General features: G+C 41.6%; 1 protein-coding gene across 1 annotated transcript; it reads right to left on the reverse strand.

The window, feature by feature from the left end:
• Positions 1–6,455: 6,455 nt before the first annotated feature.
• dselb (dermatan sulfate epimerase like b) lies at positions 6,456–10,085 on the reverse strand (the record flags this gene model as incomplete). The annotated part of the gene is made up of 1 exon (XM_080855701.1): positions 6,456–10,085. One exon carries the CDS (start codon positions 10,083–10,085, stop codon positions 6,456–6,458), a length of 3,630 nt encoding a protein of 1,209 aa, XP_080711827.1.
• Positions 10,086–13,547: the final 3,462 nt, after the last annotated feature.

Raw genomic sequence — 13,547 nt, forward strand, 5'->3', positions numbered from 1 at the left:
CAACAGGCAGCTGGCTGAAAGCACAGAAGAAGTAGGCTTACCTTTTATTGGTAACCTAACTGTTACGGTTAATTGTTTTTGAAATAAGAGGCCTGACTTCTATGTTCACAGCAAACTTGAAAAAAAGAAAATACAGTATTAAGCCATGGTTTAACTGCACTATAGGCTGAGTCCTTGCTGTACCATTGAGAGCATTCTTACAAACTGCATCCCAATAATGGTATAGCAGCTGCTGAGTCGCCAAGGACAGCTCACATTCCAGCCACAGACTGTTTGCCCTCCTCCCCTCTGGGTGGCGCTACAGGGTCCTCCGTTCCCGTCCAGCAGGTTCAAGAACAGCTTCATCCCTGTGGCTGTCACCATAGACATGTATAGGTAGACACCGCCTCCACTGCTTCTCGGTGAAACGCGTCGCCGCCATTTTGGGAAAGGAGCTCTCTGCCGTCAGAGGTCTGTCAGACGTGTCAAACTAGCGCAAGTTGCCAGGAGCTGCGGTTTATCTGGATAAAAATCACGATAACCTTTTACATTTCGCAACCAATTTCATGGAGTATTCAAGGGTTTATGCTCTACGTGAAGTGTGTGAAAAAGATTTGCCTCTACGTTACTTTGAATCTCGCTAGTTTAATCGCCAGTCATACATGTGCATGGGTCTATAATAAACGCTAACTTTTCTTGCAAAGCTCGTGCATTTTGAAAATACTGAGAAGATCTATAAACTATCGAAATAGTGCTTCTTTAGTTACTACGTATTGACCATCATTAAGAGAAAGAAGCATACATCAAATAGTGAGAAACTGGCAGTCAGTGTGTTTTTCATAGTTTAATAGTTCCTTTTCAAGTATGTGCATTAAGAAACCTTGAACAGTGCAATTGGCAATACACAGTTATTTCACAAATCAACATTACAAAAAAAAGCTATATATTTCTATAGCAGTAAAAATATACACATCTCAATATATACATAGCCTACACATCTCAATAGTTGAACTGTAATATAAATAACATAGCACATATATAATACAATATAATATAATGACTCAGTATAATGTGCAATGGAATAACATATATATGATATATATATAATATGTGATACAATATAATATATTTTAAGTATAAGTATATATTCATATTATAATATATATATATATATATATATGTGTGTGTGTGTGTACATTTGTACAATTTGACATAATATACAATCATGCTCTTAACATTTTCAGATCTATGCAGTGCAATTGACACAATATATAATTGTGAAATAACTGTGTATTGCCAATTGCACTGTTCAAGGTTTCTTAATGCACATAGGCTACTTGAAAAGGAACTATTAAACTATGAAAAACACACTGACTGCCAGTTTCTCACTATTTGATGTATGCTTCTTTCTCTTAATGATGGTCAATACGTAGTAACTAAAGAAGCACTATTTCGATAGTTTATAGATCTTCTCAGTATTTTCAAAATGCACGAGCTTTGCAAGAAAAGTTAGCGTTTATTATAGACCCATGCACATGTATGACTGGCGATTAAACTAGCGAGATTCAAAGTAACGTAGAGGCAAATCTTTTTCACACACTTCACGTAGAGCATAAACCCTTGAATACTCCATGAAATTGGTTGCGAAATGTAAAAGGTTATCGTGATTTTTATCCAGATAAACCGCAGCTCCTGGCAACTTGCGTTTGTTTGACACGTCTGACAGACCTCTGACGGCAGAGAGCTCCTTTCCCAAAATGGCGGCGACGCGTTTCGCCGAGGCAACGGGCTGAAGCAGTGGAGGCGGTGTCTATCTATACATGTCTATGGCTGTCACCCTACTGAACTGTGCTCCATGGAGATAGCACCCCCCACCCCCACACACACCTCCCCCCTGAGTTTGTACTTCCCACCTCCACCCTGGCTGACTGCCACACACCCTTCTTCAGCCACTGATCATTTGCACTGTACTCCCCCCCCACCCCACCCTGGCTTGACTGCCACACACCCTCCAACCACCGAACATTTGCACATTTGCACAAGAATGTCTTTTTTATCCCACTTTTACTCTTTATCCCACTTTTTACTGTAGTAACTGTACTTACAATCCATTTTTGCTGTATTACTGTACTAACTGTACTTACACCTAACAACACTTACTAATCATTATATTACTACTACCTCATTCACTTCTCTTTACTGTAATTGCTGCTAATCCCAATTCTGTTCATATTTCATACCTAACTTATTGCTATTTTGCACTTCTGGTTGGATGCTAAACTGCATTTCGTTGTCTCAGTGTACTCTGTGCAATGACAATAAAGTTGAATCTAATCTTGAATCTAATACATGATCCCCTGTAGATTACATCCATACATGATCTCCTGTAGATTACATCTATACATGATCTCCTGGCTGTAGATTACATCTATACATATTCTCCTGTAGATTACATTATGTTTGCTCCCTAAGGATCATTTGGTTTCAAAGAGCTTTTTAAGACCTAAAACATGTGGGGATTCTAAAGGCAGGCCATAACAGAGCAGCCCTCAAACAGACACATCTCTCATGATCAAACAGCAACAACAGCCAAGTTTCTCAGGCTGAGTCATGGGTGTTTCACTCTCACACAGCTCAGCTTCTCCCATGGACACATGGAGACATGATTATCCAAACCACCAGGAAAACCAGTTTGAAACTAAATGTTTAAAACTTGAGTAAACAAAGTTGTATGTTGTAAAGGTAATGTATATATGAGTCTACGATGGCAGCATTCAGTGCAAAAGAAAACAGAGCAATTAAAGGCATAATTTGAAAAATATTTGAAAGGGACTGAGGCTGAATGACAAAGAAATGCATTAGGCATCTCAGGATTAGTTTTTTTTTCTGCAGCATTTGTCAAAAGAATAAAAGAACAAACAAGCGGGCAGAAGGTGTAAAGGAGTAGCTAAGTGGGCTCAATTACACTGACACACACAGTGACCTCGTCCATTAGCCCTTTACAGACAAAAGGTCCATGCTTTTAGGTGCCAGAAACAATAGAAGTGAACCCTCTAAGTTGTTATTTTGTCTCAGGGAGACCTACGTCAGACCTACGTCAATGCATTTTTCCTGCTTTGCACAATTCAAATGAACAAAACAAACATTATTAACAAAATGAGTATTCAGAAAATCTTATTTGCAACCTGCTGTCCCTCATGACAACCAGTAATACCTTTTGTCAGTCTTGAAAAGCTAATATGATTCCTATAAAAAGTGTGCTCCTCCCACGTGCTCTCTCAGTGTGCGTTTGGCTAATTTATTCAATCACTCACCCCATTCTATTGGCACAAAAGGTTCCATTTTCACAGTAGAGGTGACTCATTTTCAGGTGCAAATTAATAATGTCCCATACATCTTCTGCAGTCATGTCAAATTAATCCCATCAGACTGATCCACACGTCAACCATTGGCAAACAGCCTCTTTCTCAGGCACCTCTCTAACATTTGGAATTTCAAGCCCTAAGAAAATGTACATTTGGGCTCATTTGAGAAATGAGGCTTTCATAAAGAATAAGGATGCCATCTGTATAGGATACATAAGAATACACAACAGCTCCTATTAGTAATCCATATTAGCCCTCCTTCCTCACAATATGTGCTGAGCCAACATGTCTGCCATGTGTGTCATACAGCAGTGTGCTCTAGCTGCATCTTACCATGCAGCTGTGACAGTCAGAGAGCAGTGACCTTCCCACTACAGCGCTCATACCCTCACACCCTGCATGAATGATTATGCATGTGCGCTGGAAAGGCTAATTAATGATGAGAGCAAATTGAGCTGGTGTAGACAGCAAGGGGACTAGTTTTCATTTGAGGTATTGAATATGGCTGGTAAAAGAAGAAAAAGGACTAGATATTCATTTGAGGTATTGAATAGGGCTGGTAAAAGAAGTAAAGGGACTAGATTTAATTATAGGTATTGGATATGGCTGGGTAAAGAAGCAAACTGAGTAGTTTATTCATTTGAGGTATTGAATATTGCTGGTAAAAGAAGCAAAGGGACTAGTTTATTCATTTAAGGTATTGAATATGGCTGGGTAAAGAAGCAAATCTTGTTCTGCTCCATATGCTGCCTATATGTGGTACAATAAATCTATGACTTGCTAAAAAAGTAGATCTGTTTAACATTGTTTTACATCTGTTTAACATTTTAAGGACAAAATTGTACTTATTTTGTCCTTAAAATACCCTCTGTTTTATCGCTAAACAAGTATCAGAATTTGTGCAGTAGCAATTATTCTTTTTACTGATCTGAGCCTGCAATCTATTCATCATTCAGAATGATCCACCATATCAGCCTTTCTGTGTGAGTGGTGCTTTAAGTATGTCCTGCAGTGGTGTTGCAGTGATTTGGAGTAATATTCCATGTGCACATCAGTGAGGATGGATGCCCAACAGAGAGGCGAGAGACGAGCTCTCAGTAGCAGCGCTCACATCTGGACATGTTTTATGAGTCTTTGTGCTCATTAAGGCGGAGGCTAGCATGCATTTTTCACACTACATAAATGGCTGGGCTGTTTCAGCTGTATCTAACATGCAGCCGTTAGGCGTCTGTCATCCGCCTCGAACGGCATGGACAGGGAACTCACTGTAGTCACATATGACAACTGCTCTTCATTAGTGTCTGGGGAGAACGGAATTGTGCAGAGAACGGGAAGAGCTGGAGATGAGTGTGAAAATCAACAAGCACCAGAGATGTTTTAAATATGAGTGAAAAACGATGACTTGTGCTGGAAACTTCTTTTAATTAACATTATGTTTATGAGTCAAATAAACACTGTGAGAACAATTCATAGAATGCTCTTTAAAACTCGAAGGCCACAAAAGCTTCAAAAAACAACCCTGCAAAACAGATGAACTGATATACAGAATATAAGGGTATGTTATGAGAGGAAAAAGAGAGAGAGAGAAAGAGAGAGAGAGCGAGAGAGAGAGAGAGAGAGAGAGACAGAAACAGAGAGAATATTGTTGTCAACACACATCAATGTCCACAACATCAAGGACTCTTAATAAGCAACAGTTATGTTTTGGATAGATACAGTGCAAGACCAAGCTCATCTGCCTCCCTCCCCCCTGTGCAGTTACACATGATATGAAAATACACATCAACTGATCATTATGCTAAAAGTACTGGCATTATATATTTCAAGGCTCACATTATATATTTGAGGGTTCCAAAAAATCTTTCGGAGAGAAACCATAGCACCTAGGAGTGAAAGACATTTCTGAGGGACACATTGTCATCTGATTGTATGACCCAGAGCTCTCACAGCGTCGCTCTTTTCAATGTCCACATCTAATATAACTGTCCTGTACTGCTTTAGGACGACGGCGAGACACATGTGACTGAATGCTACAGGAAATGAAAGCTTAGAATAATGTGCATTTGTTTTGGGCTTTTCTATGGGTATCGCTGCAGTAGTGAGATGAGTTTGGTAACGGCATATTGTAGCAAATCATAGCATATATGACGCTTCAGAGAGGCGGACAGACTGAGAACAGATCTAAATCCTGGGAGACAAACTTTAGTTTGATCTCCCCCTGATGCCTGTCGAGATATGCGGTGGCTGGTTTTGGAGATGTCTATCACTATCAGCTGCACTCTGCAGCCCTTTGAGGAGAAAAGAGAGTGGGTGTGGAGTGGGAACTGGAATATATTCACAGACACACAAAAAAATTAGAAGATATTTAAGTAACTGAACCTTTGGGCTTCCATGTGTATTGTAATACAAAGCTTTAGGCTTAATATGTTTCTCTCAAGAGATTACAGCTAACACCCTCCATTTTACACAATACAGACTAAGCTTAAGCTTTCAAGTCAATTACAGTTCCAGCACCTCTTCTCTGGCTTAAAACACTACACACAGTATCTGCAGCAGAAGCGCAGCAATCTCTACAGCAGAGTGCAAAATGACTGACACACAGTCATCACAATCAGGAGTGAAAGCCCCACGCCAACCGTTTCACCATGAGCATTTCCTCACCAAGTTTAAACACATTGTTATGTGACATCTGGCATATTATATTCATGTTTTGGAAAACAAAAATGTTCATAACAGATTCAGGTATGTTAACTACAAAAATAATATAATGCGTAGATATTCTCAGAGGCAACTAAATTCATAATTTCACACCAAAAGAAACACTAAAGCATTTTGACAATATTCTTTGTACTGAAAAACAGGAAGGGGAAAAATATTTCCCTTAATCTCATTTTAATATAAAATTTCACTTATTTACCAACAAATGATACCAAAAATGATCATGATTACTCTGACATTACAAAGAAAAATATTAGCATCACCTGTACTTTTTCAGAATTCCCTTTTATTCCTCTGCTTTATGTAAACTGACTCATGCTTCCCACTAGTGTAAAAATACAACAAAATAAAATGCCTAAATAAATATACATTATAACAGCTGACCTGCAGCATTTAACTGTTATACCTGGAATATCCAAGTCTCTTCATCAAAGAGCCACATGTGTCTTCTATGAGTCTGATTTCCTTCCGAGGCAAACTCTGCCTCCATGTATTGATGTTGGCTGGTGATATGTCCCCTTCATACATTAAATTGTACAGATTTGTAGAAGTGGTGAACATCAGTTGGTTTAGTGCTGAGGGTGTTACTGGGACACCGAGGAACGAGTGAATCCTCTCAGCCGCCTCGTGTGGAGAGTTCACCACATCCTCGAACCTCACCCGCAGGTATGCCGCCTCTGGCAGCGTGGCGCTGATGCGGAGGACAGCAGAGGTGTGTGCCAGCCACAGGTGGGCAAGCAGCAGGACAGGGTTTGTCTCTGAGCGTGAAAGGAGCCTCCAGAGAGGCCGATACTCCGGGGCAAACGCTGGGCATCTGTCCCTGTTGATGTTCTCTTTGAACATCAGGGCCAAGTGCTGTGGAATGTTTTTAAGGGCATACAGGCTTGGCTTACTGTTATAGAGCATTAGGTAGATCCAGGCCCGGGGGTCCCTGACCACATAAATAGCCCTCAGAGATGGCCCCACCACTTCCTGAATGAAGGGTAGTTTTAATGTCCAACTGCCACTTCTGAGGTTTAGCACCACCCGTGAATTAGGATACTCCCCAATGTGCCTGCGTAGCTCACGCACATACTCAACATCCCGTTCAATGCTTCCCCGCACCTTCCCCCTCCCATCAGCTACCAGCTCCCTCCTTCTGGGCCTCTTCCTCCGATCCCTTGAGGAGCTCGACCTGGAGGATAGCTTCACTCGGACTGCCTCGTGGAGTGGAATATTCTGCAGGTGCAGATGGGTGTCATGGACCAGCGAGTGCAGCCAGCCCTGGATGATTTTGTACTTTCCCAGCTGGGCATCAGCTTTGGACCACTCACAAGCATCCACCAAGGAGTCAAACTCAAACTCAGTCTCTGGAATATCTAGGTGCTCTGTAGGAACTCGCAGGTAGACAAAATCTGTGTTGTTATAGAAAAGGTGCTTAAGAATGTCTGACCCTGAGCCAGGCAGGGTTGTTATGACGATAGTAGGCAAGGGAAATTGGTGCTGTTCATAAAGCCTCATCTGTTTGCTGACCTCAGGGTTGGTGGCGACACCTTTCCACTTCACCCCACAGAGTAGCTGGTCACAGCTGTTTGAGACAAACAACAGCTCAAAGATCCAGAGGAGGAGAACAGAGAGCAGAGCATAGCGCATCAGTTTGCTAAAGCTCACGTAGAACTTTCTCTTGAGTGTCAGAAACCCAATGGCAACACAAAGTATTACCCCAGCTATCACATTTACTGTGAATCCAAAGTCAAATAGCTGACTGTCAACTGTAGTTTGCTTTGGGATGAGTTGCGCACCCAGGCCAAAACGGACTATTTGATGTCTGTCTTCAATTTTGGCAAAACCGCCAAAACCAAGGTAGCTGGAACGTGCCCCTATGTCTCTGTGGTTAGTTGCTATGGAAATTATTTTCTCAGTGTTGTTAATGATGACTGAGAGCCTCACACCATTTTTGCTGTCATCTATAAATCTACAGCTGGATACCTTGACATAGGGCCCATGCATCACATAGGCTACTCTGCTTCTAGTACTCTGCATGGGAAAGGTGACATTGATGAACTGCGTCCATCTTTTTTTAAACTCGGCAGCCTGCTCTGCCTCCTGGATTCTAGTGTCTGGACTAAAACCCTGACTATCAAACCAGAACATTTTATAATGGGCATCCCACACATCCATCAGTGCTCCACTGTACCTGTCCATGAACCTATAGGGGACATATTTAAAGTCAATGTCAAGGTTGTGAAAGAATGCACTAAGCGTGTTCACTGGTGAGTCTTCCCATTTTTCCACATGGTCAATCACTAAGAGAGTCTGGGAGTTGAGCAGCACAAGGGCCCTGTAAACACTCTTCAGTCTCATGGCGGATGAATACGCTGGGGCAGACTCACCGCTTACAAACATGAGGTCTTGGTGAGACGATGCTGCCACCACTTCTCCAGCACTTTCCCCAACTCCCTCATCTGTCCACCTCAACCACTTGCCACACTCACCGAGCTGGCCTTCCCAGGGGGCATTGCACTGGCTGCTGGGTGAAGGACTAAACACCAGCACATTGTTCAAGTAGCTGTATTTGGGCCCGTACAGAGCCTCAGAGACAAACACCTGTCCATTGGGGGCAAAAGTAAATGAGTTTTGGTCTGGGTGTTCATGTCCAGGGTTGAAACTGTTCCAACCATCCACCCACGTATAGGGCTTGGCATGGACGATGTCATAGACAGCCCTGCCGCCTAGCTTGCCAGATTTAAAAGAGACAAAAGTGTTGCCCTGGTTGTTGGGTAAACCTGCTCCATATGTTACAACCCCCCAGTTTGAGAAGATATGCATCCTGGGTGTGCCATAGCCGTGAGGGGGCTGGGGTGTCAGATGAGCATTGTGCCAAATGAACTCAGTATGGAGCGTAGTCCAGCGCTGAGCTGAGGACTGGCCCATTGGACCATCTTTAGGTCTGTGCTTCCTTATTTGTTGTGCGAGCCAATTGCCTGTGCCATTTTTCATTACAAAGGTGTCCAAGAAAACTAGCTGACTCTCAGGTCCATAGAACCAGTTGTAATTGGAGTCAGCTATTCCCACTGTCCTCTGGAAGCCTGGTAGCAAGGTAGCATAATAAAACCAGAAGTGATTGCGCAGCCAGTTGTTTTGTGTGTTATCTATATTAAAGTGGCGCTGTGCAAGAAACACATATTGAGTGATTGACTTAGCTGTGTAACTTCCATATGCCACCCCTTCATCTAAAGAGCCATCTACAACATGGTTCAGTAAGAACATGGTCTTTTCCATATAGTTAACCGAAACCTGCTTCCAAACCATACTCTCTGGGTCATCGTGCGTGCCCACCACAATAGCACCAGTCAGAATGGCAAGGATATTTGTGGTCTGGTGATTTTGTAGAAACTGCTTTCCCCAGCCTCTGTATTTGGATGTTTCATACAACTCCTCTGTCTCTGTGCGTATCCTCCTCAGATAAAGATCCCGTCTCTGTTGGTCCAGATTAGAAGAAATAAAGTCAAAGGCGGTTGCAAATCCAGTGAGTGAGTGAGCCATAGGAACCTCGTCATTTGGTGCACTTGTGACTTTCCAGTCTGGATACTCCGCCATGCGGTCCATAAACTTGAGCAGAAACTGAAGGGCAGCGGAGTCCTCCGGAGTCAGTAAACAATACAGTGCCAGAGGTGCTAAATTGTTCCCATAAATCTCATTCCACTTACTGGAGAACTCCTCATGCTTTGCTGGGGGCATGTAGAGCGGAGGACTGGAGAGCATGGTTAACACCGCTGCCCTGATGACTTTGAAGATGTGGCTGTGTGTAGTAGTGGACCTTTGCCTCATGACTTGTATAGCCGCTTGGTTAAAATAGAGGTTGGGATGAGGATTAGTGGCTTGAAGTTTACGGAGTTCTGGCACTCTATCCTGTGTACGTTTTAGCTGCCCATAGTCACTAAAAAAATCTTTGTCCGATGCATTGAAGATACCAGAAAAAGCATCCCCGGAAGCAAATAAGTAAACCAAAAATATGAAGTGTTGAATGCACTTTTCAGCCATGATGTCAAAGTTCTGTCTTTTAACACGGTTACAGTGGCATGACTTTAAATGTTTGCATGATTACATCAAGTTCAAGTATTTTCTCCAGTTTTAAAAACAGTTACAAAGACATACATTGGTCATACGGATGGAATATATGAAATGTCAGTTGATCCACTGTGTAGCTTTAACCTTTCCGACTGAAGAATATTATACAAGTTTATTTTAGGGGACATCAGTCTCCTCTGGTGCGCCGATAGCATTCACAGAAGTGGGAGATGCAGCACAAGTCTGTTGTTATCAGTCATAAATATGAGGAACTGACCGCAAACAGAATAGAGTGAAGTAATTTACGAAGGAGCATACACCTAAGCAACATCAATCGCATTGTGGCGAACTTACATCTGGAAACAGGATCCTGTAGGGTTCACCTCGGATCTAATATAAAAAATGAGACACAATGGGGTTATGTCTCAATCTTATTGTAAAAAAGGATTAAAAGTCCAGCTCAAATAATACGAAAGGGGTCGGATCGACCGGTAATAATAATACCAACAGGAGATGACATTTAACATGGAACGCGATCAGATGTTAGTATATCCATTAGATTCGGCAGGCAGGTCCTCTTTGACGGTATGAGAGAGAATATGGAGGCTGGCACCTTCTCTTGTGACCAGCGTCAAAGTAATATTGATCTTCCGTCGCCAAAACATATTCCAGTGGACAAACATCAGTCAGCCCCAGTCAGTGTCCGGTCCAATGGCAGCCACCCAAAGGGTTTTTATTCTCCTCGCCCTGACAGCAAAATGCACACGCGAAACTAACTGGAGCATTTCCGCACCTGACACTGCAGCCAGTCCTGTTTTCTACGCTGAACAAGGTTTCGTTCGTTTTAGTGGAGTAAATGTTCATTTTCCCAGTTCCAGGTACCAATCCATCCAGAAGCCATCTCAGAAATACTCCCGTATTGAGCAAGTTCAGGGGAACTTCGATAAACCAGGTACTTAAACAGTAAAACTGTTGAATTAAAATGCAAAAGCACACGCCGTATCTCAAGTATAACATCCGATGTTCATAAACAGTCCGCGTTCTAAGCACGCATTTTCCTCTTCATATTTGCTGCAGAATTTAGCAGAGCGAGCTGTGGAACACGGAACTTGTGGTTGTGCCTACCTTGTATTCCATAGGCTACGGTCTAGTATGGTGTGGTTGTTTTCTGTAATTTGTTGGAAGAGTACAACACATAGCCTACAGAGGGCTCTCTCTCTCTCTCTCTCTCTCTCTCTCTGTCTCTCTCTCTCTCTCTCTCTCTTCCTCTCCTAGCTCTGCCATCCTCAGGTGAATTAAAAATCATGATTATGAGGTACAGAAAAACAAGTTGTTGATGAGGTTGGACTAATAAAAAGTGTTGATCTCTATTTAAAACATCTCTATTGTTATCGTCAATCCTTGGGGAAAATAACATGTTTTTAAGATATAGGAGATGAGTCATTTGTATGTCTTGCTTATGAAACACACTGAAAGATGGATCTTAAAAGTTAACTAACAGATATTCTGATCAGTAGCAGATTGTCAGTGATCTTGTACACAGAGTTTATTACCTTATTTTGCAAGTATGTGCTTCAAAGAATATAGTGCACATGCAGTGTGACAATTTTGCTATTTAAACTAAAAGCTGTAGAATTACAGGATGAAAACATCTTAAACATTTCAGAGCCTACAAGTTTAATTTGTCTTAGGTGTACAATTACCAGTCCTCATTTATTTTAATGGCATTCATCAACATAGAGTAGGCCTACATTCTGAAGACATCTTTACATTTTAAAATTAGGTTCAGAGAATTAGACTTATGGCCAAAGTCAGCACTGTTCAGGGCTTGAGGGAATTCACTGGCTTGGTCCCAAAGGAAGGATAGATGCAGAGGATAAAATGAGAATGGATAGACCTCACTCTTGGGTAATCTCTCTCCAACTTCAGCAGGGCAGCTCTATCCTTAGATTCACAGGGGAGAAGGAATGGAGGTCACCCACAAAATGCCTAGAACTGGGAGCTTACAAGGCTACAAAAATCCAGTGCCACAAGGCATGAACTAAAGCGGAGAGGCTGGACCATAAAGCCAGGTCATGGTCTATGGTCACAGTGGCATTTGGATGCTCCCATAGGATTGTGTGTAAGCTTTCTTTGTTGTAAGCTCTCAACTTGTTCGTATATAAAGAGGTCTCTCAAATTCATAATTCTTATTTATCTTTTTGTGATTACGAGAATATTTTCATGAAATGACCGTGAAAATACTGTGTGTCTGTGTGATGTTATTTTCATTAAATCCCTTTTAGAGACACAAGCAACAACCAGGTATCCTGTTCATTTCTGTTAATTGTCCATCTGTCCCAGTTGGAGGGATGAAGAGTTTGCTGATGAATCTAACCATGGAACCTTTCTGCTTTTTGAGCGTCTTTATATTCTCTCAATTCTTAGAAAATTGCTCATCGCTAAGAGTAAGATGACAAAATTAGAGTGAAAATGCTTGGCTTTGTTCAGTTCAATAGAGATGTATGCGCCTTCTTTCTACACACATCTCTAGAGGCAAACCACATGAGAGAGAAAACAGTGAAGTAAAAAGGAATTCCCATGGTAGTTGATATATTTCTTTATTAAATTACATGAAAACATTTAAATAGCGTTTCTTCTTTTTAAATGTATTTCACAAAACTATCTAAATTTCAAAGATACAGTTGCGTTTCATTGCCTCATATTATACATTTTAAAATCAATTCCAATCACAGCTGCTCTCAAACCTGTGGATGGTTGAGACTTGTTTTGCCTGGTACCGTCAACAAGTTAATGGATAAAAAGTATTTGGTGAAATTCAACCTCAGACAAGGTATGTTGACAGGTGCACCTGTTGGAGTCGATGTGGGGAACACTGGTGTGAGGGGGAAGGGGTGTGTGTGAGGGACAGGGGTTTGGAAACATTGGGATATGGAGCTATAAATATTGCACAGCTAGGTTGGTAAAGTCAGAAGCTGCCTTTATTAAGAAGGTGCCATGCTGACAAGGAAGATGTAAGAATCGAGCACTAAAATCTTCTCCTTCTCTTCCTCTCTCTTTTTATCTTGACCAAAGAGAATTCTCACATCGAACATTATTAGTATGGCAGAGCATAGGTACAGTCAGACCATAGCTAGATTGAATCCTGGATAAAACAGTTTTAAATCATTATATTATAATGACTTCCTGTCATTCGCATGAAACATTATGCCTGAAAGAAGAGCAGAAAAAGAAGGCGCCATTGAAACTATTCTTCTTTGACATCCTTACGATCCAACATTCAAACTACCCCACAGGTCACAATGGTATTGATGATATGTCCATTTGACATCTGATGGAAGGTTTCCACATGTACTGTTTGTGAAGTGAGGTCACTCTTTCTGACTGTTCATCTTGGCTGAGTACATCAGTAAGTCCTGTATGAATATAACTGCT

This window comes from Sprattus sprattus (assembly GCF_963457725.1).
Source record: "Sprattus sprattus genome assembly, chromosome: 17".
Lineage (NCBI taxonomy): Eukaryota > Metazoa > Chordata > Actinopteri > Clupeiformes > Clupeidae > Sprattus > Sprattus sprattus.